This window comes from Primulina eburnea, chromosome 6, assembly GCF_022965805.1.
Source record: "Primulina eburnea isolate SZY01 chromosome 6, ASM2296580v1, whole genome shotgun sequence".
Classification (NCBI taxonomy): domain Eukaryota; kingdom Viridiplantae; phylum Streptophyta; class Magnoliopsida; order Lamiales; family Gesneriaceae; genus Primulina; species Primulina eburnea.
The window spans coordinates 12,783,007-12,804,861 of record NC_133106.1 but is presented as its reverse complement, the minus strand read 5'-3'; the positions used below and the strand labels follow the sequence as shown (position 1 = coordinate 12,804,861).

General features: G+C 31.9%; 1 protein-coding gene, 1 non-coding gene and 1 pseudogene across 2 annotated transcripts; 1 reads left to right on the top strand and 2 right to left on the bottom strand.

Moving 5' to 3' along the window:
* Positions 1-10,422: 10,422 nt before the first annotated feature.
* LOC140835323 (cytokinin riboside 5'-monophosphate phosphoribohydrolase LOG3-like) lies at positions 10,423-11,052 on the bottom strand. The gene has a single exon (XM_073200816.1). It carries the CDS (start codon positions 11,050-11,052, stop codon positions 10,423-10,425), a length of 630 nt encoding a protein of 209 aa, XP_073056917.1.
* A 125-nt stretch (positions 11,053-11,177) lies between these two features.
* Positions 11,178-18,405, bottom strand: LOC140833339 (uncharacterized; annotated as a pseudogene).
* A 58-nt stretch (positions 18,406-18,463) lies between these two features.
* On the top strand, positions 18,464-18,574 carry LOC140835567 (small nucleolar RNA R71). The gene has a single exon (XR_012118891.1). It is a non-coding gene; the product is annotated as a small nucleolar RNA R71 (small nucleolar RNA).
* Positions 18,575-21,855: the final 3,281 nt, after the last annotated feature.

The window sequence follows — 21,855 nt, the reverse complement described above, 5'->3', positions numbered from 1 at the left end:
GAAAGGAACAGAAGAATTCCTTATGCATTCAGTTGATGAACTGAAATCGAACTTATCATTGGCTGATTTGCCAAGTGACAAGAGAGTTTTTAAAGTCTTCCCATATGAGATTCCGGGTTTACCTTATGTCAGAGAGATTGAGTTCAGTCTTGACTCGATGCCAGGTATTGTTCTTATTTCTAGAACTCTGTACAGAATGATACTGATTGAATTGAAAGACTTGTAAGGTCAGTTAGTAGATTTCTGGCCGAGAGTTACATCTGATTGAGTGTTCTCCTTGGGATGTATCATCTATGTTGTGGGTTGATGAATCCTGTGTTTAGAAGTATATTGATGATTGTATGCTTGCTTTGTGAAACGTCCTGTCCTTTTTATCGCTTAAGAGTACTAGAATTTTTTTTTTTAAAACCTCACATAGCATAGGGCCGAACCATAAAATTTCATAAAATATTTTGGAAATCATTTTAAAATAAACAACCAACTAACATTTTTCTAAATCTAAAAATAACATTTGAAAAGTATAGCTCATACTATAACCTCTCAAAAACCACTCATAATCATGATAAAAGTCATAAAATCTTTTAACATAAATCATAACATATATGCGGAAACTAGCGTCGGTCCTCGGGTCATGTGCACCTTCAGTCCAGTTGGATCAACCATCAAGACCTCCATTAGCATTATCATGATAACCTGCATCCATCACACCTAGTGAGTCTAAAGACTCAACACACCATAATCTTTATAACAAATATTACATATAAAACCACATGCAACAGTGAAAAATACTTGTACTTAAAATATCGTTTTCATGAAGATGCATAAACTTTAATTAAAACTTTTTCGTGATATGCATAACATAAAACCTTAACTTTTTCCTTTTCCTCAACATGAGATGACATAAAACCTTTTCATGATCATAAACATTTTTAATTTCCTTTTCCTTTTCCTTTTCCTTTTGTTGAATTTAGATCGTTAATTGTGACTTTCCTGATCATGCTCATGAGGGTCGATGGATCCATCTACATATAACCACAGTACTGGGCGGCGGGGGACACAAGCAACACTCTCACCGGTCAACTGGGCCCTGGCCTATCATTATCGAATAGAAATACGATCGTCGGGGCTCCCTCTGGGGCCTTTTCTCATAAATGGGCTCCTTCTGGGGCCTTTTCCCCTCCCGATATTCCCTTTCTTCCGTTACCACAAAACCGTTACCACATATCCGTTACCACATATTCGCAATGATGGAAACACGATCGTTGGGCTCCCACTGGGACCATAAAACGTCGCCAACATTAACGAATTAGTCACAATCATTTCACATCCTTCAACATTTACATTCTCATCACTTTATAAAAATCATGCATAACATAACATTTTTCATTTTTGAAACCAAGCATGCAACATGTATTTTAAATGTCTTCTTAAATCATGGAAATCCCTTAGACATTTAAAAAAATCATCAATTAATCATGAACAATTCATAAACATTTAAAAATAATCATATTTTCATAAAAATAGCATTTAGGGCACTGCTATGACCTTTACTAATTTCTAGGTGTAAAAAGACCGTTTTACCCTAGACGTAAAATTCCTCGGTTTTGACTTTTTTCTTGAATTCATTGACTCTAACATGTCCCAAATAATTATTTAAGCCTACATGAATTTTCCCATATTTTTATTTAGCATAAAATGAGGACTATTAATTTAATCTTTAAATAAGAAGTATTACTGCGTTTTAATCCCGAATTAAACCAAACCTTAATATAAAATTCCTAAATTAAAAAATTAGACTTATAATAATTATTTAATCTTAAACCTAAATTTTCATAATTTTATAAAGATTAAAACAAGGCGTTTCAATTAACTTGTTAATTAACGTTTCGTGCGGCGATTAAATCCCGAATAAATCCAAAACTTGTTATTTTGATCCCAAATTTTTCACATAACCTTTTTATGATTTATTCTACCCTTTAAAGTCACGAACCACCCCCGTGGACCCATGGTTCCATTTTTCCTTCTTTAATTTTCGAAATTGACACGTTATCGAACCACCCGAGCCATCTCTCGATTAACTCGAGCCACACCCGAGCCACCTCGAGCCAAAACCTAGCCAACCCATCTAGGGACCATATTGACCAAGCCCGGCCCCAAAAACATGACCCTAACCCGCTCAAACACCTGCTGAACCTTGCCCCAAATTCTACCCGTGTATGTGTGTGTGTCTCCTAATCACATAAGGACTCCTAGCCAACCTAGGACACTTCCAGCTGAGCCACCACCGAGCCCACACGACCCTAACCTTCCCTAGACCATGCCCAGCCCAAGCCCAGACTAACCCTGCCCCTGAACCCGTGCAGCGATCTTCCTGAACACAGCAACAGCCTGCGTGCGATCATCCTCCTTGCTGCCATCCTCACGGTCACCACTTCAGTTCAAGCCAGCAGCAAACCACACCGCCCAAGCCCCTGGCCAGACCCTTACTCACCACCTTAGGACCCTGATGGACCAATAACTAGCCCCCAGACCGAGCCATAGCACCTGAAACTCTCGGCCACCCTCAAAGTTACGCGTGAAGAGTCCCTTCTCGCAAGGGCTCTTCCTCACCCTCCTCCTTCGACCCTAGTCACCCTAGGACCCTATCTAGGACCTAGCCACATCCCAACCGAGCCCTCCTCAAGCCTTGGTCGAACCCCTAAACCCCATGCAAGACACGAAACCTTGCACTTTGACAACCCAACCAAAACCATCGGCCCTCTCTGTACGTATTTCCCTTGGATTCCAGCCTTTAACTTTCATGTTTGTGCAGCGTTTTGGGGTGATTAGGACTCTTAAAACTTGTGTAAAACACCCTTAATCCATACCCTAGCCATGGCAGCCCCTTACCACAAATTAAACAAGATTTTTGGATCAAAATTCATGATTTCAATACATGTATGCACAATAATCCGGAAATAATCACAAAAACTTCATGCTTTTCATGCACACGATATTTAAAAAATAATATGATGTGATAGATGAGAAAAGGAGATGTATGGCGTGCCTTTGCGTATTAAACGCACGAATTCTCGTTGACGAATCGAAGAACGACGGCTTGAAGAACCCTTGAAAACCTTGAAGAATTTGATGCTTTTTCCATTCAAAAATTGGTGTGTGCCGTGTAATTGTGGTGGGGGAGAGTTTCAGATTTTTCAAAGTAGATGGCCGATTGTTTTTGAGGTGCAAATTGTAGGGTTTAATATATTTTATATCTAATTAACTCCTAATTAGGCTTTAGGCCTATCGAGCCTTAAAATTTAAACCCATTAGTTTTAATTAGGATTTAATAAAATTTTGTTTAATTAAACATGTGAATTTATTAGTCGGGTTGCCAAAAAAGTTCGTATTTTAGTTGAAAAACCAACATCGATAAAGTATACGTCCCGACGTATAAAATCACCTCAAAACCCTTATTTTCAAAAATACTAAAAAGCATCGACCATATTTTAAATAATTAAAATCAAATATTTAATAAAAAAAATTTCTATTTTTCAGCCGTCGGTCTCCGTTCCTCGATCGCAACTTGAATATCTTTTTTAAAAAAATTACATTTTAATGCAACAATATAGAAATATATTTTTAAACATGTAAATATGCACAACATAATTAATTAATGCAATTAAAACAATTAATTAAAATACATGAGAATTTAATAATTTTTATGCATGTGGTTTGCGTGGAACCTCAAATTTTCGGGACGTTACACTTTGTCTGTGATATTCTGATATATTTGAAGAAGATGACTGATCTTACTGAATATTTGAGAATCATACTGAATGTTTTGAGAATAGAGAAATGGTATATGAAACTATTGAGATGTGAATCTTGACTGAGACAGATTATATTCAGGGCATGTGACATCCGAAGATGGTATATCAGTTGATCTTAGTACAGTGAGGATGTGATCAGTTGGCTGAGATTGACGTCAGTGTCAGATATTTGCAGTTCTATGAGTTTAGCAGGCGATTATTTATGACTGATGTGGTGAATTTAATTTGAAATTTCGGTTGTTCAGAATGAATATTTGAAATAGATAGTAAACCGTTGAGATTGTACATTGTGGCAGTTGAACCAGAACTGATTTTGAGAATTAAAGCAGCTCAGAAAATTGATCAGAATGAGCAGGACTTGATATCGATAGTCAGAGCAATGTATCGATCACAATATCAGGTATGTGATACTGTATTGTATGTGAATAACTAATTTGTTGTGCCAGCTGCTTCCGATTTGAAACGACAGATAGAGTCAGAAGTACACAATAAACGGTTCAACATTCATCTTGATGACAGATAGATGTATGATGAATTGAAAAGACAGATTTTAGGGAAACAGATAGAATCAGTTGTGGCAGAGTTTGTACTGAAATGTCTGAATTGCCGAAAGATAAAGAAAGAAAGAAAGAAAGAAACCAATAAATTGGTTATATAGCTTATAGATTCCTGAATGGACATGAGATCACATTTCCAGGGATACCGTGATGAAGCTATTACAATACTCCTTAGATTGAGTATCGATTTGAGTTGAGAATGACAGACTGATCAATTCTGCATGTGTTATTTCGTACATGTAGACATACAGATATGACTAGATTACCGAGATTCTGTCAGAAAAGAGATTAAATTACACAGAGTGCCGAGAGTTGATTATATCAGACCATGAATTTGATTAGCCTTACACGTTTGGCAGAGTGTGTAGCAGGATTCTACCACATATTATCCACAGATTGATGGAGAATCAGAGCAGACTATCCAGATACTAGAAGATATAGATAGAGCTGTAGTGGTTGATTTTAGCACTAGTGGACAAGATTCGTTGTCATTGTGAGAATTATCGTACAACAACTGTTATTAAACGAGTACTGAAATAACATCGTTTGAAGTATTATACGATAAGAAGTACAGATTTCCTTCTTTATTAGAATAGTATCTCTGAGGTACCTGAGATTAGACCTGATATGATCAGAGATATAACAAAGAAAGTGCCGCTAATTCAGAAGAAAATAAAGACAGCTCAGAATAGACAGACTGAATATGCCAACGTCAGACGACGACTGTTGATATTTGTAACCAGAATTGGAATATTGAATTGATTTAGCTTAAACAGATTTGATGGCAGATGATGATGTTGATTTGTTTTAAGCTGTTGATTGGTATACACGGATATTGTATAGCCAGTATTCTGAGATCGATTCTATCAGAGTTACTTCAAGTTGTATTATGACATTATACTTCATGAATTAATATTCCATATTGGAATCAGAATCAGTAGAAGAAGGATAATTCAGAATGAAGACTATTTTGCTGTTTAAAGTCCAATAGAATTGGTAGAATATCGAAGAAGCTAGTTGAGAGACAGAATCCGAAATGAAACAGCGATTCAAGAATTGTTTCATAAAGGTGAGTTTTCTTTTAGTCTCTGATATATATCTCCTTCTTGTATATGATTCAGTATCTGATATGATTACTTGTGATATACGAGTTGATTGCCTGTGATTTCGAGGACGAAATAGCATCTTAGGGGGGGAGAAATGTAAAGCCCGGGAATTTTTTCCTGTTAATATGAAATGATTTAGGTATAATTGATGTGATTAAATACGGAAAGAATTAGACCGGAAAAGACAGAAGAAAAACACGAAATATGGGCGAGGACAGAACACCTCGCACATATGCGCGGCAGTGGCAGAAGACCTCGCGCATATGCGCGATATGTGTGCGCGCATATGCGCGAGATGTACAGTAGCTAAATGTGATGTCCATATAAGTGGGCGCATAAGCGCCGATTGAGGCGCACATATGTGCGAGTGGTGGTATGTCGAGACAGTAGGTCTCGCGCATATGCGCGGCGAGGGGGCGCGCATATGCGCGAGTTATAGTGATGCTACGCGCTGAGACATAAGGTCTCTCGCATATGCACTGATTAGTGTCGCGCATATGCGGGAGACATGCTGCTCAAAGAGATGAGCCACTTGCCCCTTGAACATGCAATATATATATATATATATATATATATATATATATATATATATATATATATATATATATATATATATATCAAGCATCTCAAATCTATCAGATGGAAGGGAAGGAACGAGAATTCTTAGAAGCACGAAATTCCTTCGAAGTTTTTAATTTGATTTGGTCAAGCTCCTTCCGTCTGATTTTGAATCCGATTATGGCACCGATTTCCTAGCAACGACAGCTATAACAGAACGTAAGTTTTATTGAATTCTGATATCGTTTGAAATTATGATATTGGGAGAATTATGATTTGACTGATATATGGTGTTCTGGGTATACTGATCAGTATATAATTGAAGTCAGATCGAAAAACGGACTGATTATATAATTGTTATGATTTTTTTAGAGTTGATATGATCGATATTATATATATTTGCTATTGTTATCTGTTATTATTGAAGATTATGATTCGTATTGATATCGATTATGAGTTGTGATATTATATATGTGATGTTGAGATTGACGGGGTTACTGAGATTGTATGGTTATGCTGTTGAAACATCAGCAGATTGACAATTGATCAGATTCAGTTTTGATAAATTGTATCGTTATATCGTTGACATTGATCAGATTATGTCTTGAATTGAGTATTGATCAGAACAGGTCTTGAATGAGTTGTATATTGATATTGTGTCTATTCGATATTGTCATGTCAAATTAGATATGGACAGATTTGACTTCGAGACTTCGACTTCGTCAGACCGAGAAGAGAAAGGTGTAAATCAATGTTGATTCGGGATTGCACAACTCGAGTTAGATTTAACTTGAGTTTCCCAAAATTACATACGGAATGATTATTGCATTTGATATTTGCAATGCTTGATATTGATATGCTTACTCTATCGATTTATAGCAAAGCATAAATTAGAGTTGGGCAGATCCGCCTAATCTTTGGTAGAACCGCCATGGCAGAACCGCCAAGTCACTGGACTTTTGGATATATATCGATATACTGAGGAGGAGACCGACTCTTATTGCAGATCTTCAATATAGACAGCCAAAGTCTGGGACTAAGAACGTACCACCATCTAGCTGGGGTAAAGTAGATGGGAGAACGTTGCGTTCTTATTCAGATCGGGATCCCTAGATTAGGAATGAGTCTAGTCCGAGTCTAAGAGTTACAGAATGTGATTTACTGGTTGATACCGATTTATGTTCCTGATTATGGTACATGTTCAGAGTATGATTTACAGTTTGATATTGATTCATTTTTCTGATTATGTTACCTGTTATGAGTATCTTTTTTATGATGTTGCATCTGAAATGGGATCGAATAAGGTGTTCAAATAAGCAACGGAATTTTTGAAATTTGTTTTTTGCTACTACTTAAATAATAATTCACCCAAGTGTAAGTTGTCTGCAAGTAATATATTTCGTAAGTACAAGATCGATCCACAGAGAGGTTATTTTGAGTTTAAATTTATTAATTTATAGATTACCAAATGCAATAATGAAGTTTACAAATTATAAATTTTGTCAAGGCTTGAGGATTTATTCTTGGTTTATATAATATTTTTTATTTAAAAGTAAAACAAAAAAAAAACCACCATAAATAATGGTTCCAAGAAAATTAAACACATACATAATATAAAATAGTTCCCACTATAGAAAATACCGAATTAACCGATATTTTATATATGATACCTATGATTATAATTATAACTATATAAATAATTGCATAAAGTAAATGTTAGATTAAATCATTATATTTCATTTAGAACAACCGGCAGAGCCAAGCTATTGCCTAAATGAAATATATTGATTTAATAAGTTAATTGCAGTAAAGTAAAAGTTAGTTGCGATAAAGTAAATGTTAGTTGCTGAAAAGTAAAAGTTAGTTGCGAGAAAGTAAAAGTTAGATGCGAAAAATAAAAGTTAGTTGCGATAAAGTAAATGTTAGATTGTTAGATGTTAGTATTAAATCATAATATTTCATTTAAAACAACCGGCAGAGCCACGCTATCGTCTAAATGAAATATTATGATATTATTATATACATATATATATATCTATATATATAATAATAAGTGATGAAATATTTATTGTATCAAAATTAAACAACAAATCAAGATAACCACTTTAATGGTATCAAGCATTTGATGTAAATTGATAACAACAAATAATTCATTTTTATACCTACAATAAAAATAAGTTAGCTAAATGAAAAGAAATAAAGAAAGAATATACAAAATATAAACAATCTTACTTCACCAAGAATGCATCCTCTTCACCTTGACATAATAGATTTAGCTTGCCATAAGTTTACTTTTGATCAACACTAAAATATCACTCATAGTTGAGAACATGAAAGAAAATATATTGGAACTTAGAACTTTGATACACACTCACACTATATTTTACAATGAGATAGAATGCTTCTCAAGCTAGCACAAGGCCTCTATTTATAGGCCAAATGAGAGAAAGGGTCAAAAATTTTATTAATGCTATGTAATTGTAATAGTAGTCTTTGTCTCCTCCAACTCCAATTCCATGTCCCTTCTTTCAATGCCTTGTTTCATGACTTTAATCACCGAATTTGACTCTGCTCAAAACGACGAAAATGTGGAGAATTTTCTGTAGATGAATTTGGCCACCTGATTCACCTCATTTGGATAAATATTGAAATAGTTATGAATTTTTTACTATATGCTGGTCATAGTAAAAATATATTTGTCCTCCTTTTGGTATTTGCACAATTTGATTATCTTAATGAACTTTTTAGGCAATCATGTCTTCTGCAAAGTTGTAGATAATTTCTCAAGGATTCCAAACATGTTTGAATCATCTCCATTTGAATTTTCTAGCTTGAGTTATCATTATTTTACCAACACGTAGAAAACCTGAAAATAAAACATATTTAGTAAAACATTTAAATATAAACAAACAATAATAAAATAACTTAATTTTATAATTTTAATGAAACATAAAATTTAAATACAAGTTTTTAACATATAATAAATTATTAATTTTAAGTTTCATCACACCCCCACACTATCTTATTACTAGTCCCTTAGTAATAAAATTTATCGGGAAGTCACAACCTAGATTCTTTATTCCTTTTATATATTCAAATATACAAACATATTCATTTTAAAAACAAAATAATATACCGATTTATATATATATATATATATATATATATATATATATATACTTATTTTTATTTTTTTTTCAATTTCTAATTTTTTTTTATGTTAATATAGTCAAAAAGATAATTCACACCACCCACCATAACATGTATAATATCAAGAATATTATTGTAAAAGCCTCAACTCCATATATTCTTTCAGGTCAAAATATTTAATAAATAGCTAGTTTTCACTCATAGAGTTGGAATGAATATTAACTCTCATCGAAAAAAGCTAAGTATTAAAGCAGACAATTAGAAAACTAATATTGAAAACAAAATAGGAAAATTTACAAAGAATAAAATCCCCCTTTTTTTTCTTTTCTTTTTTTTTTCTTTCTATTTTTTTTTCTCAATAACGTGACTGCAAAGTTTTACAATAACATAAAAAATTTTATCCATACATTCTACCATAAATATCTATGTATATATATATAAACATTCATATAACGGATACATCCGACTACCTTTGAAATTTATCTAGCACAAACAAATCTTTTTGTTTGTTTGTTTTTTTTTTTAACACATTTGATTGATGTTTTTAGAATATATTGATAGTAAATCAATCAAATCAAGAAAAAATTACAATGAATGAAGTACTTTGCAGTCCGTTATTTATTTACTTCTTTTTTTTTTTTTCAATAAATATTTTTTTTAAAAGGTATTTATATTCTTGTAATTAACTATTTTTCAATAATCAATAAAAGTTTATTAATTGTTTTCTCATTCTCACCACTTACTCACAAAAGATGTGTGAGCATATATTATACTTTTACAACAAGATTTCTTTCAATTATACATGTTAACAACCATACAAACCATATCTTTTAACTATATTCTCATAAAAATTTTAGAAATTATTTTATTTGAAAACACACAAAAATATAAATATGTATATATAAATAAATAACCACATCTATTATACATTTTATATTAATTGTCAAAAAAATATATATATATAAATTGGTACATATGAAAAACTAATTTTTCTTGTAATCTGTAATTTGAATATAATGAATATTAAAATCTAGTGTATTGTGATTTTCCGATAATTATTAACTAATGCGTCTCAGGTGCATTTTACTGACACCTTACTCGACATTGAACTAAAAAGTATTATTATTATTACTACATATTTTTATTTTTATATAATAAAAAAAACTAAGAAGAGAAGAAAAAATTATTCATACCTTAAAGAAAAACATTAAAACATACCGTTGAATCACAAGTTTAGCATCACATGAATTTTCTTTTCTTACTCTTGTATGTTGGCCAATTAAGTTGAGATAAGAATGGATCTGGTTCATGACTAAATCCTTGCATTAAATCAATAAGTTCACCTTCACTTGTAGCAGAAACTAACATCCTTCGCGAAGCTAATGAAATAAATCTCTGTTCCACAACATCATCAAGAAACGATAACAGTTTATCATAATAATTGTTAACATTTAACAAACCAATTGGCTTACTGTGGATATTTAATTGTGCCCAACAAACAGTATGAAATATTTCTTCCAAAGTACCGAAACCTCCTGGCAAAGCAATGAAAGCATCTGAATGTTCAATCATTTGAGTAATTCGTTCATACATGTTGTCCACTTTCATTTCTTCTCCTATTGTTGGTCCTGTAAGATTGGCTGAGGTAATCGGAATAATGCCTAAAACTTCACTTCCACCTGCATGCGCAGCTTTTGCAACTTTTCTCATGAGGCCAACTTCACCACCACCATATACCAAATGAATCTTTTTTTTAGCAAGTGTTATTCCAAGATTTTCTGCTACATCTTCATAAATTGAATCTTTTCCTGCACTAGATCCACAAAATACACAAATATTTTTTATTTTACTTACCGTGGACGTTGACATGTTGAGAAATATGTTTTCTGTAACTGTTAGATCACAACATATGAATTTATAAGCGTAACATGCCAAAAGTCAATATTTGAACAGGAAATTATTATTATTAAAAGAAAATATAAATGACAAAATTAAAACAAATATATACAGCGTAGTTGTGATTGTGGCTCACATCTTCCTCTGATTTTACGTTCAGTAACGGCTTCAAGGCCTTCTATGAGTCGAGGATATGCTTCCCATCCAATTTTCTTATAAATTGGCAAACAGGGTCTTTTAACGTCAGATTCCCAAGACGAAATTGTGTATATATATTTACTTATCTAAATAGATATGCGTTACTACAGTAGGATCTTTGTAAGGCTGATTCCACCGTCCATATTGATATTCCTCCTGTTGAAATTGCCACCATAGTTTAAGAAGTTCATTTTGCACGTACTCACTAGAATGCGTATCAAGAACCTCTAGAAAATTATCCAAAGGCTCTTTACTCAGACCATTCTTAATGAATAAAATTTTATCTTCTCTATTCATTGATGTCATTCCAACATTTTTGCATTTCCCATTACAAGTCCACCTTGCACATTTATAACATCCACCTATACGTTTAGCTCTTCGCTTTTTAGCATATGTGCTTTTACCAAATCCTGGCATATGTCTTATTATTAATTCACTTGCTTCCCCAACCAATCGGACTTTTGCTTCAATTATCAAACGGATACATTCGGTATGCCATATGACATCATCAACCTAAGCCGCTCACATCTAGCTTTATAAATTTTTTTCAACGCATTATCAGGTAAACAAGCAAAATATTTACGAAGATTCATAATACACGCATCCATATTAATATTATTATTATATATATTTCAATTATTTTGGGAAAACTGAAGAAACCGACTTAAACACTCACGGAGTACCGTTATCCGCCACTTAATCGGGAAATGAACTAGAATCTGCAAAACAAAATGAAAATATCAAACAACTATTGTGGATCATATAAAGGCATAAACTCATCATTAAGAATTTCATTTTCTATAAAAGGCTTAAGTCTTTGCCCATTAACTTTAAACACGTCATTATTTTTAGGATTTTCAATATCAACAGCACCATGAGGATAAACAAATTTGACTATAAATGGTCCTGACCACCTCGATCTTAGTTTACCTGAAAATAAATGCAAACGAGAATTATAAAGCAAAACTTTTTGTCCAATTTCAAATGACTTTCTCATAATATTTTTATCATGAAAGACTTTAGTTTTATTTTTATAAATCTTTGAATTTTCATATGCATCATTTCTTAATTCTTCAAGTTCATTTATTTGCAATTTTCTTAATTTAGATGCATCATCTAAATTAATATTAAATGCTTTAATTGCCCAATAAGCTTTATGTTCAAGTTCAACCGGTAAATGACAATGCTTACCAAAAACTAACCTATATGGTGACATCCCTAATGATGTTTTGAATGCAGTTCTATATGCCCACAATGCATTAGTTAATCTTAAAGACCAATCTTTTCGATTTGGATTAACTGTTTTTTCTAAAATTTGTTTTATTTCTATATTTGCAATTTCAACTTGACCATTACTTTGAGGATGATATGGGGTAGAAACTTTATGTGTAATGCCATATTTTCTTAACAAAGAAGAAAATGATTTATTTATAAAATGACTTCCCCCATCACTAATTATTGCTCTAGGTATTCCAAATCGGCTAAAAATATTTTCTTTTAAAAATTTTATAACAATTTTATGATCATTAGTTCTACATGCAATTGCTTCAATCCATTTTGAAACATAATCAACACCGACTAAAATGTACATATATCCAAAAGATAATGGAAGTGGATCCATAAAATCTATCCCCCAACTATCAAATATTTCAATAATTATGATTGGATTTAAAGGCATCATGTTTCGTTTTGAAATTGATCCCATCTTCTGACAGTTTTCACAAGATTTGCAAAATAAATGCGTGTCTTTGAATAAAGACGGCCAATAAAATCCACATTGTAAGATTTTTGTAGCTGTTTTATTGGATGAAAAATGACCTCCACATGCTTCAGAATGACAAAATTTAATAACATTACTTACTTCATTGTCGGGTATGCATCGTCGAAAAATTTGGTCAGGACAATACTTAAATAAGTAAGGATCATCCCAATAAAATTTTTTAACTTCTATCAAGAATTTATTCTTATCCTGTGAATTCCAATGAGAAGGCATTTTATTTGTCACAAGAAAATTTACAATGTTAGCAAACCATGGCATAATAGTAGCATAAAACAACTGATCATCTGGAAAATTTTCATTTATTGGTATTTTAATTATGAGATGATTCAGTCATTATTCTAGATAAATGATCGGCTACAACATTTTCTTTTCCTTTTTTATCTTTAATTATAATATCAAATTCTTGTAACAATAAAATCCACCGTATTAATCTTGGCTTAGCATCTTGTTTATTTGATAAATATTTTATGGCAGAATGATCGGTGTAAACAATAGTAGTAAAACCAATTAAATAAGATCGAAACTTATCTAATGCAAACACTACTGAAAGTAATTCTTTTTCAATAGTTGAATAATTTATTTGGGCACTATTTAAGGTTCGACTAGCATAATAGATTGCGTAAGGTTTTCCTTCTTTTCTTTGTCCTAACACAGCTCTTATAGCATAATCACTTGCATCACACATTAATTCAAATGGTAAAGACCAATCTGGAGGTTGTAAAATAGGTGATGTAACTAAAAGATTAATAATTTTCTTAAAAGCATTTTCACATTTTTGAGTCCTTTCAAATTGTGTATCTTTTTTTAAAAGATTAGAAATTGGTTTAGATATTATGCTGAAATTTTTTATAAACCTTCTATAAAATCCTGAATGACCCAAAAATGATCGAACTTCTTTAACCGTTTTTGGTGATGTTAAATTAGCAATAACATCAACTTTGGCTTTATCAACTTCAATTCCTTTTTTAGATATCACATGTCCTAAAACAATCCCAGATTTGACCATATAATGACATTTTTCTCAATTTAAAACAAGATTTTTTCTTCACATCTTTTTAATACTTCTTCTAGATTTTTAAGACAATTTTCAAATGAGTTTCCAAAAACAGTTATATCATCCATAAAAACTTCTACATATTCTTCAATCATATTACTGAAAATACTTAACATGCATCTTTGAAATGTAGCCGGAGCATTACATAAACCAAATGGCATTCTTTTAAATGCAAAAGTTCCGAAAGGACAAGTAAAAGTAGTTTTTTCTTGATCTTCTAATGATATAGGTATTTGATAATACCCCGAATACCCATCAAGAAAACAGTAATAAGAATTTCCTGCTACTTTTTCTAGAATTTGATCTAAAAGTAGTGGAAATGATCTTTTCTAGTTGGATCATTTAATTTTCTATAATCAATACACAGACGCCAACTAGATGGAATCCTAGCTTGTAATAACTCTCCCTTTTCATTTTTTATAACAGTGATGCCTGACTTTTTAGGTACTACTTGTGTTGGACTTACCAATCCATTTTGAAACATAATCAACACCGACTAAAATGTACGTATATCCAAAAGATAATGGAAGTGGACCCATAAAATCTATCCCCCAACTATCAAATATTTCAATAATTATGATTGGATTTAAAGGCATCATGTTTCGTTTTGAAATTGATCCCATCTTCTGACAGTTTTCACAAGATTTGCAAAATAAATGCGTGTCTTTGAATAAAGACGGCCAATAAAATCCACATTGTAAGATTTTTGTAGCTGTTTTATTGGATGAAAAATGACCTCCACATGCTTCAGAATGACAAAATTTAATAACATTACTTACTTCATTGTCGGGTATGCATCGTCGAAAAATTTGGTCAGGACAATACTTAAATAAGTAAGGATCATCCCAATAAAATTTTTTAACTTCTATCAAGAATTTATTCTTATCCTGTGAAGTCCAATGAGAAGGCATTTTATTTGTCACAAGAAAATTTACAATGTTAGCAAACCATGGCATAATAGTAGCATAAAACAACTGATCATCTGGAAAATTTTCATTTATTGGTATTTTAATTATGAGATGATTCAGTCATTATTCTAGATAAATGATCGGATACAACATTTTCTTTTCTTTTTTTATCTTTAATTATAATATCAAATTCTTGTAACAATAAAATCCACCGTATTAATCTTGGCTTAGCATCTTGTTTATTTGATAAATATTTTATGGCAGAATGATCGGTGTAAACAATAGTAGTAAAACCAATTAAATAAGATCGAAACTTATCTAATGCGAACACTACTGAAAGTAATTCTTTTTCAATAGTTGAATAATTTATTTGGGCACTATTTAAGGTTCGACTAGCATAATAGATTGCGTAAGGTTTTCCTTCTTTTCTTTGTCCTAACACAGCTCTTATAGCATAATCACTTGCATCACACATTAATTCAAATGGTAAAGACCAATCTGGAGGTTGTAAAATAGGTGATGTAACTAAAAGATTAATAATTTTCTTAAAAGCATTTTCACATTTTTGAGTCCTTTCAAATTGTGTATCTTTTGTTAAAAGATTAGAAATTGGTTTAGATATTATGCTGAAATTTTTTATAAACCTTCTATAAAATCCTGCATGACCCAAAAATGATCGAACTTCTTTAACCGTTTTTGGTGATGTTAAATTAGCAATAACATCAACTTTGGCTTTATCAACTTCAATTCCTTTTTCAGATATCACATGTCCTAAAACAATCCCAGATTTGACCATATAATGACATTTTTCTCAATTTAAAACAAGATTTTTTCTTCACATCTTTTTAATACTTCTTCTAGATTTTTAAGACAATTTTCAAATGAGTTTCCAAAAACAGTTATATCATCCATAAAAACTTCTACATATTCTTCAATCATATTACTGAAAATACTTAACATGCATCTTTGAAAAGTAGCCGGAGCATTACATAAACCAAATGGCATTCTTTTAAATGCAAAAGTTCCGAAAGGACAAGTAAAAGTAGTTTTTTCTTGATCTTCTAAGATATAGATATTTGATAATACCCCGAATACCCATCAAGAAAACAGTAATAAGAATTTCCTGCTACTTTTTCTAGAATTTGATCTAAAAGTAGTGGAAATGATCTTTTCTAGTTGCATCATTTAATTTTCTATAATCAATACACATACGCCAACTAGATGGAATCCTAGCTTGTAATAACTCTCCCTTTTCATTTTTTATAACAGTGATGCCTGACTTTTTAGGTACTACTTGTGTTGGACTTACCCATTTACTATCTGAAATTGGATAGATAATTCCAGCGTCTAATAGTTTTAATACTTCATTCTTAACAACTTCCTTCATATGTGGATTTAACCTTCTTTGTGGTTGTTAATATGTTTTAGCATTTTCTTCCAAGTGAATTTTATGTGTACAAATTAAAGGATTCATACCTTTTATATCTTTCAAAGTCCATCCAATTGCATTTTTATATTTTTTAAGTAATTCAATCAAATCTTCTTCTTGATTTGGCAAAAGAGTGGAAGAAATTACAACAGGAAATGTTTTATTTTCACCAAGAAATACATATTTCATTTCTGATGGTAAAACTTTTAATTCAAGTTTTGTATTAACATCTTCTTTAAAATTAGTTTTAGACTCGAAACTTTCTATTGAAAAAACTTCAGATTGTTGATTTAAGTTTTTTTCTTGTATATTTTCTTCCACAATTGTTTCAATTTCATTATCATATTCATTTTCATTAATACTTGGTTGTTTACATAAATTGAACACATTAAGTTCTAGAGTCATATTTCCAAAAGACAATTTCATTATTCCATTTCGACAATTAATTAAAGCATTTGAAGTTGCTAGAAATGGTCGTCCCAATATTACTGGAATTTCATTATGTACTTCTATTGGTTGTGTATCCAAAACAATAAAATCTACAAGATATATAAATTTATCAACTTGAACCAACACATCTTCTACAATACCTCTAGGTATTTTGATTGACCTATCCGCCAGTAAAAGAGTAACAGAAGTGGGTTTTAATTCTCCTAAATTAAGTTTTTCATAAACTGAATAAGGAAGTAAATTCACACTTGCTCCCAAATCCAACAAAGCTTTTTTAATTTTATTTTCTCCAATAATACATGAAATTGTTGGACAACCAAGATCTTTATATTTTAAACTAGAATTATTTTGAAGAATAGAACTTACTTGTTCAGCCAGGAATGCTTTTTTCTTCACATGCAATTTTCTCTTCACAGTACATAAATCTTTTAAAAATTTTGCATAAGAAGGTACTTGTTTAATAGCATCTAATAATGGAATATTTATCTTCACTTGTTTAAAAACATCATAGATATCAGAATCATTTTTTTTGTTTTTTATGATTTGTTAATGCATGAGAAAATGGTGGAGGTTTATTTGACTTATTTACTATTTCAAATGATTTATCATTCACCATATTATTCTTAAAATTTAAGGTATCATCATTCTCAAAAGTATCAGGATTATCATCCTTACTCTTTGATTTTAAATGATCCTTGTTTTCATTACTATATGGATCATTAACTATTTTACCACTTCTAAGGGTAATAACAGATTTTATTTGATCAATTTTTTCATTTTTTAATTCTTGATTTTGATTTTTAGGATTAGGTTGAGGTTGAGATGGAAATTTTCCTTTTTCATGAATATTAAGTGCAGATGCAAATTTTGCAAGAGTTTCTTTCAAATCACTCATAGATTGACTGTTTTGAATATTGATAGACTCTTGTTTTTGGATAAATGCATGAATTACATCTTCAAAGTTTTTTCTTGGAGGTGTAACATAAGGAATATAACCTTGATGATTTTGGTTATTTTGAAAATATTGTTGTGACGGTTGTGCATTATTATCATTCCTCCAACTAAAATTAGGATGATTTTTCCATCCAGGATTATATGATGGTGAAAAAGGATCTAGTATTGGTTTTTTGTAATTGTTAACATAATTTGCTTGTTCATGGAGACATTCTTTAAATGAAGGTAATGTTGGACAATCTTTTGTAGCATGATCATATGTATCACATATATGACAAACAATTTCTTGAATACTTTTTAGTTGACCACTCTTTTTCGTTTCTAATGACTCAATTTTTCTTGCTAAAGATGCAAGTTTAGCTTGAATATCTATATCATCTTTAAGATTATAGATACCACCCCCATTTGTTGAATTATTGTTTTTAGTTGTTGGTGGTTCTATTGTGCCTATATTATCCCAATTTTGAGCATTTTTTGCTAATGAATCCAGATATTCCATAGCTTCATTTGGGTTTTTATCTTCAAAAGTTCCATTACACATGAATTCTATCATTTGCCTATCTTTAGGTATTAGACCTTCATAAAAGTGAGAAACTATTCTACATGTTTCAAAACCATGATGTGGGCATGTATTAAGTAATTCTTTATATCTATCCCAATATTGATAAAACGTTTCTCCTTGTTTTTGAGAAAAAGTTGTAATTTGTCTTTTAAAAGAGTTTGTTCTATGGGAAGAGAAAAACTTTTTGAGAAATTGTTGTTGCATTTCTTCCCATGATCTTATTGAACTTGATCTTAAATTTTGTAGCCATGTTTTAGCTTTATCTATTAAAGAAAAATGGAAAAGCTTTAATCGAACTATATCCATGATACAATTTTGATCATTATAAGTGTTACAAACTTCCTCAAATTCTCTTAGATGCAAATATGGATTTTCAGAATCCAAGCCATGAAAATTTGGTAAAAGTTGAATAATTTGAGGTTTAAAGTTCAAATTAGATGCATCCGGAGGAAAAACTAAACAAGATGGGGCACTAGTTCTAATAGGGTTCATATGGTGCGTAAGTGTTCTGAATTGATCATGTTCTTGATTATTATTATTATTATTATTATTATTATTGTTATTATTATTATTATTATTATCATTATCTTGATTATTTTAATTATCATCCATGTTTAAATTATTTTCAGAAACTCGAATAAGTCTACCACTTTTTTTTCGACTCCAAATACTCATACAAAAAAAAAAACAACACAATACTTGTAATGCCCAAGAATTATCGTTGATAAAAAGGAAATTGAAGATTTCTTGAGCATTCAGGACCGCACCCGCGGTCTGGGAAGTCCCGCACCCGCGGTGGCACACGAAATGAGATATTTCTACAGTAGCAGTGGCGCATATGCGCGGAAAGAAGTGGCGCATATGCGCGACACCTACAGTAGCGTCGGCGCATATGCGCGGAAAGAAGCGGCGCATATGCGCGACATATCCAGAAGCTGTGGCGCACATGCGCGAGTTCAGGCGCGCATATGCGCGGCAACTCCAGAACCCTTGGCGCATATGCGCGAGATGAAGCGCGCATATGCGCGAGGAGACATTGCCGAGAGGTTCTGGAATTTCCGCGCATATGCGCGCCTGAACTCGCGCATGTGCGCCACAGCTTCTGGATATGTCGCGCATATGCGCCGCTTCTTTCAGCGCATATGCGCCGACGCTACTGTAGGTGTCGCGCATATGCGCCCCTTCTTTCCGCGCATATGCGCCACTGCTACTGTAGAAATATCTCATTTCTTGTGCCACCTCGGGTGCGGGACTTCCCAGACCGCGGGTGCGGTCCTGCATGCTCAAGAAATCTTCAATTTCCTTTTTATCAACGATAATTCTTGGGCATTACAATACTTATAAATAAAACATATTTAACAAATATAAACTTAATTTATACCTCCGCGGCAACGGCGCCAAAAACTTGCTACTACTTAAATAATAATTCACCCAAGTGTAAGTTGTCTGCAAGTAATATATTTCGTAAGTACGAGATCGATCCACAGAGAGGTTATTTTGAGTTTAAATTTATTAATTTATAGATTACCAAATGCAATAATGAAGTTTACAAATTATAAATTTTGTCAAGGCTTGAGGATTTATTCTTGGTTTATATAATATTGTTTAACTAAAAGTAAAACAAAAAAAAAAAACCACCATAAATAATGGTTCCAAGAAAATTAAACACATACATAATATAAAATAGTTCCCACCATAGAAAATACCGAATTAACCGATATTTTATATATGGTACCTATGATTATAATTATAACTATATAAATAATTGCATAAAGTAAATGTTAGATTAAATCATTATAATTCATTTAGAACAACCGGCAGAGCCACGCTATTGCCTAAATGAAATATATTGATTTAATAAGTTAATTGCAATAAAGTAAAAGTTAGTTACGATAAAGTAAATGTTAGTTGCTGAAAAGTAAAAGTTAGTTGCGAGAAAGTAAAAGTTAGATGCGAAAAATAAAAGTTAGTTGCGATAAAGTAAATGTTAGATTGTTAGATGTTAGTATTAAATCATAATATTTCATTTAAAACAACCGGCAGAGCCACACTATCGTCTAAATGAAATATTATGATATTATTATATACATATATATATCTATATATATAATAATAAGTGATGAAATATGTGGAGACCCGGACGCTGATCTTTTTCTTAATCTTCTCTTGGGATTTAATTATCAATTAAGATAAAACAGGGTCTAAAAATTTTTCTTTTTAAAATGTAAATGCGGAACGTAATGGAATCTAAATAATATACATCTCAGTATAAAATACATTTCAGTATAAAAGTACAATACTGTACAATCTAAGTCTAAGGTTCGGTTACTAAGTTCAAGTAATAAACCAAATCTACAGTAAGTCCGGAATCACCACGCTAAACTCGTCTTCTCTCGTCATCTTCTCGACCCCGATCATGCCCCACCTGTTGTCATGCACACATACAAAACAAGACAACAGCCGGATAACTCCGGTGAGAATAAATCCCAGTATAAAACATGGTAAGAATGTATAGAAACAATCTAAATCTTAAAACATGCTATCATGATCATATTCAAAAGTAATAGATTTCATAATCTATGAAATCAAATCAAAATAAGCATGCAACTCCATTCAGATAAACATGCAATTTAAATCAAATCATATAAACATGCTGTCATAACTGAAAGCAATACACATGGGTTTCATAGTCTATGAAACCATATCCATAAACACATGCAGTTCTAGTCAAATCATGTCTAGACTCGACTCAACTATAACTCTAGGGATCCCGGTGTGAATAAGACGTCAATGGCTGTCACCTACCCTCCCAATCGGGGTGACTGTACGTCTTATTCCTAGACTTCGGTCTGAGCTGTATCGAGTAATCTACAATAGGAGGGTGTCTGCTCCTACGTAACGATACACCGAACGTCTAGAAGTCTGACTATCTGTCAAACTTTCCTATCTCAAATGCAATGTATAACAATGTGTAAACAAAGCATGCTCATTTCCAAAAGATTTGAATATAAAGTCTATAAACAAATCATAATCATATCAGAAGATAAACAATAATCAAGTATGTGATTTTATTGGGAAACTCAAATGAGATCTGATTTAAGTTGTATCTTCCCAGATATCACATGAATTATACCTTTGTCTTCCCTGTCTGACGAAGACGATGACCTGTATTCAAATCTGTCCATATCCGATCTGAAAAGACAATATCGAATACATAGTATCAATGAATAACTCAATTCCCAATCTGTTCTGATCAATACTCAACTCAGTACATAATCTGATCAATATCTGAACAAAATACAATCTGATTTATATCAACGATCTTGTAATACAATCGAAATCAAATCTAAATCTGAACAATCTAATTTAACTGATGTTTCAACGGCATAACGATACTATCTCGATAACCCCGTCAGTCTAAACATCACAGATATAATATCA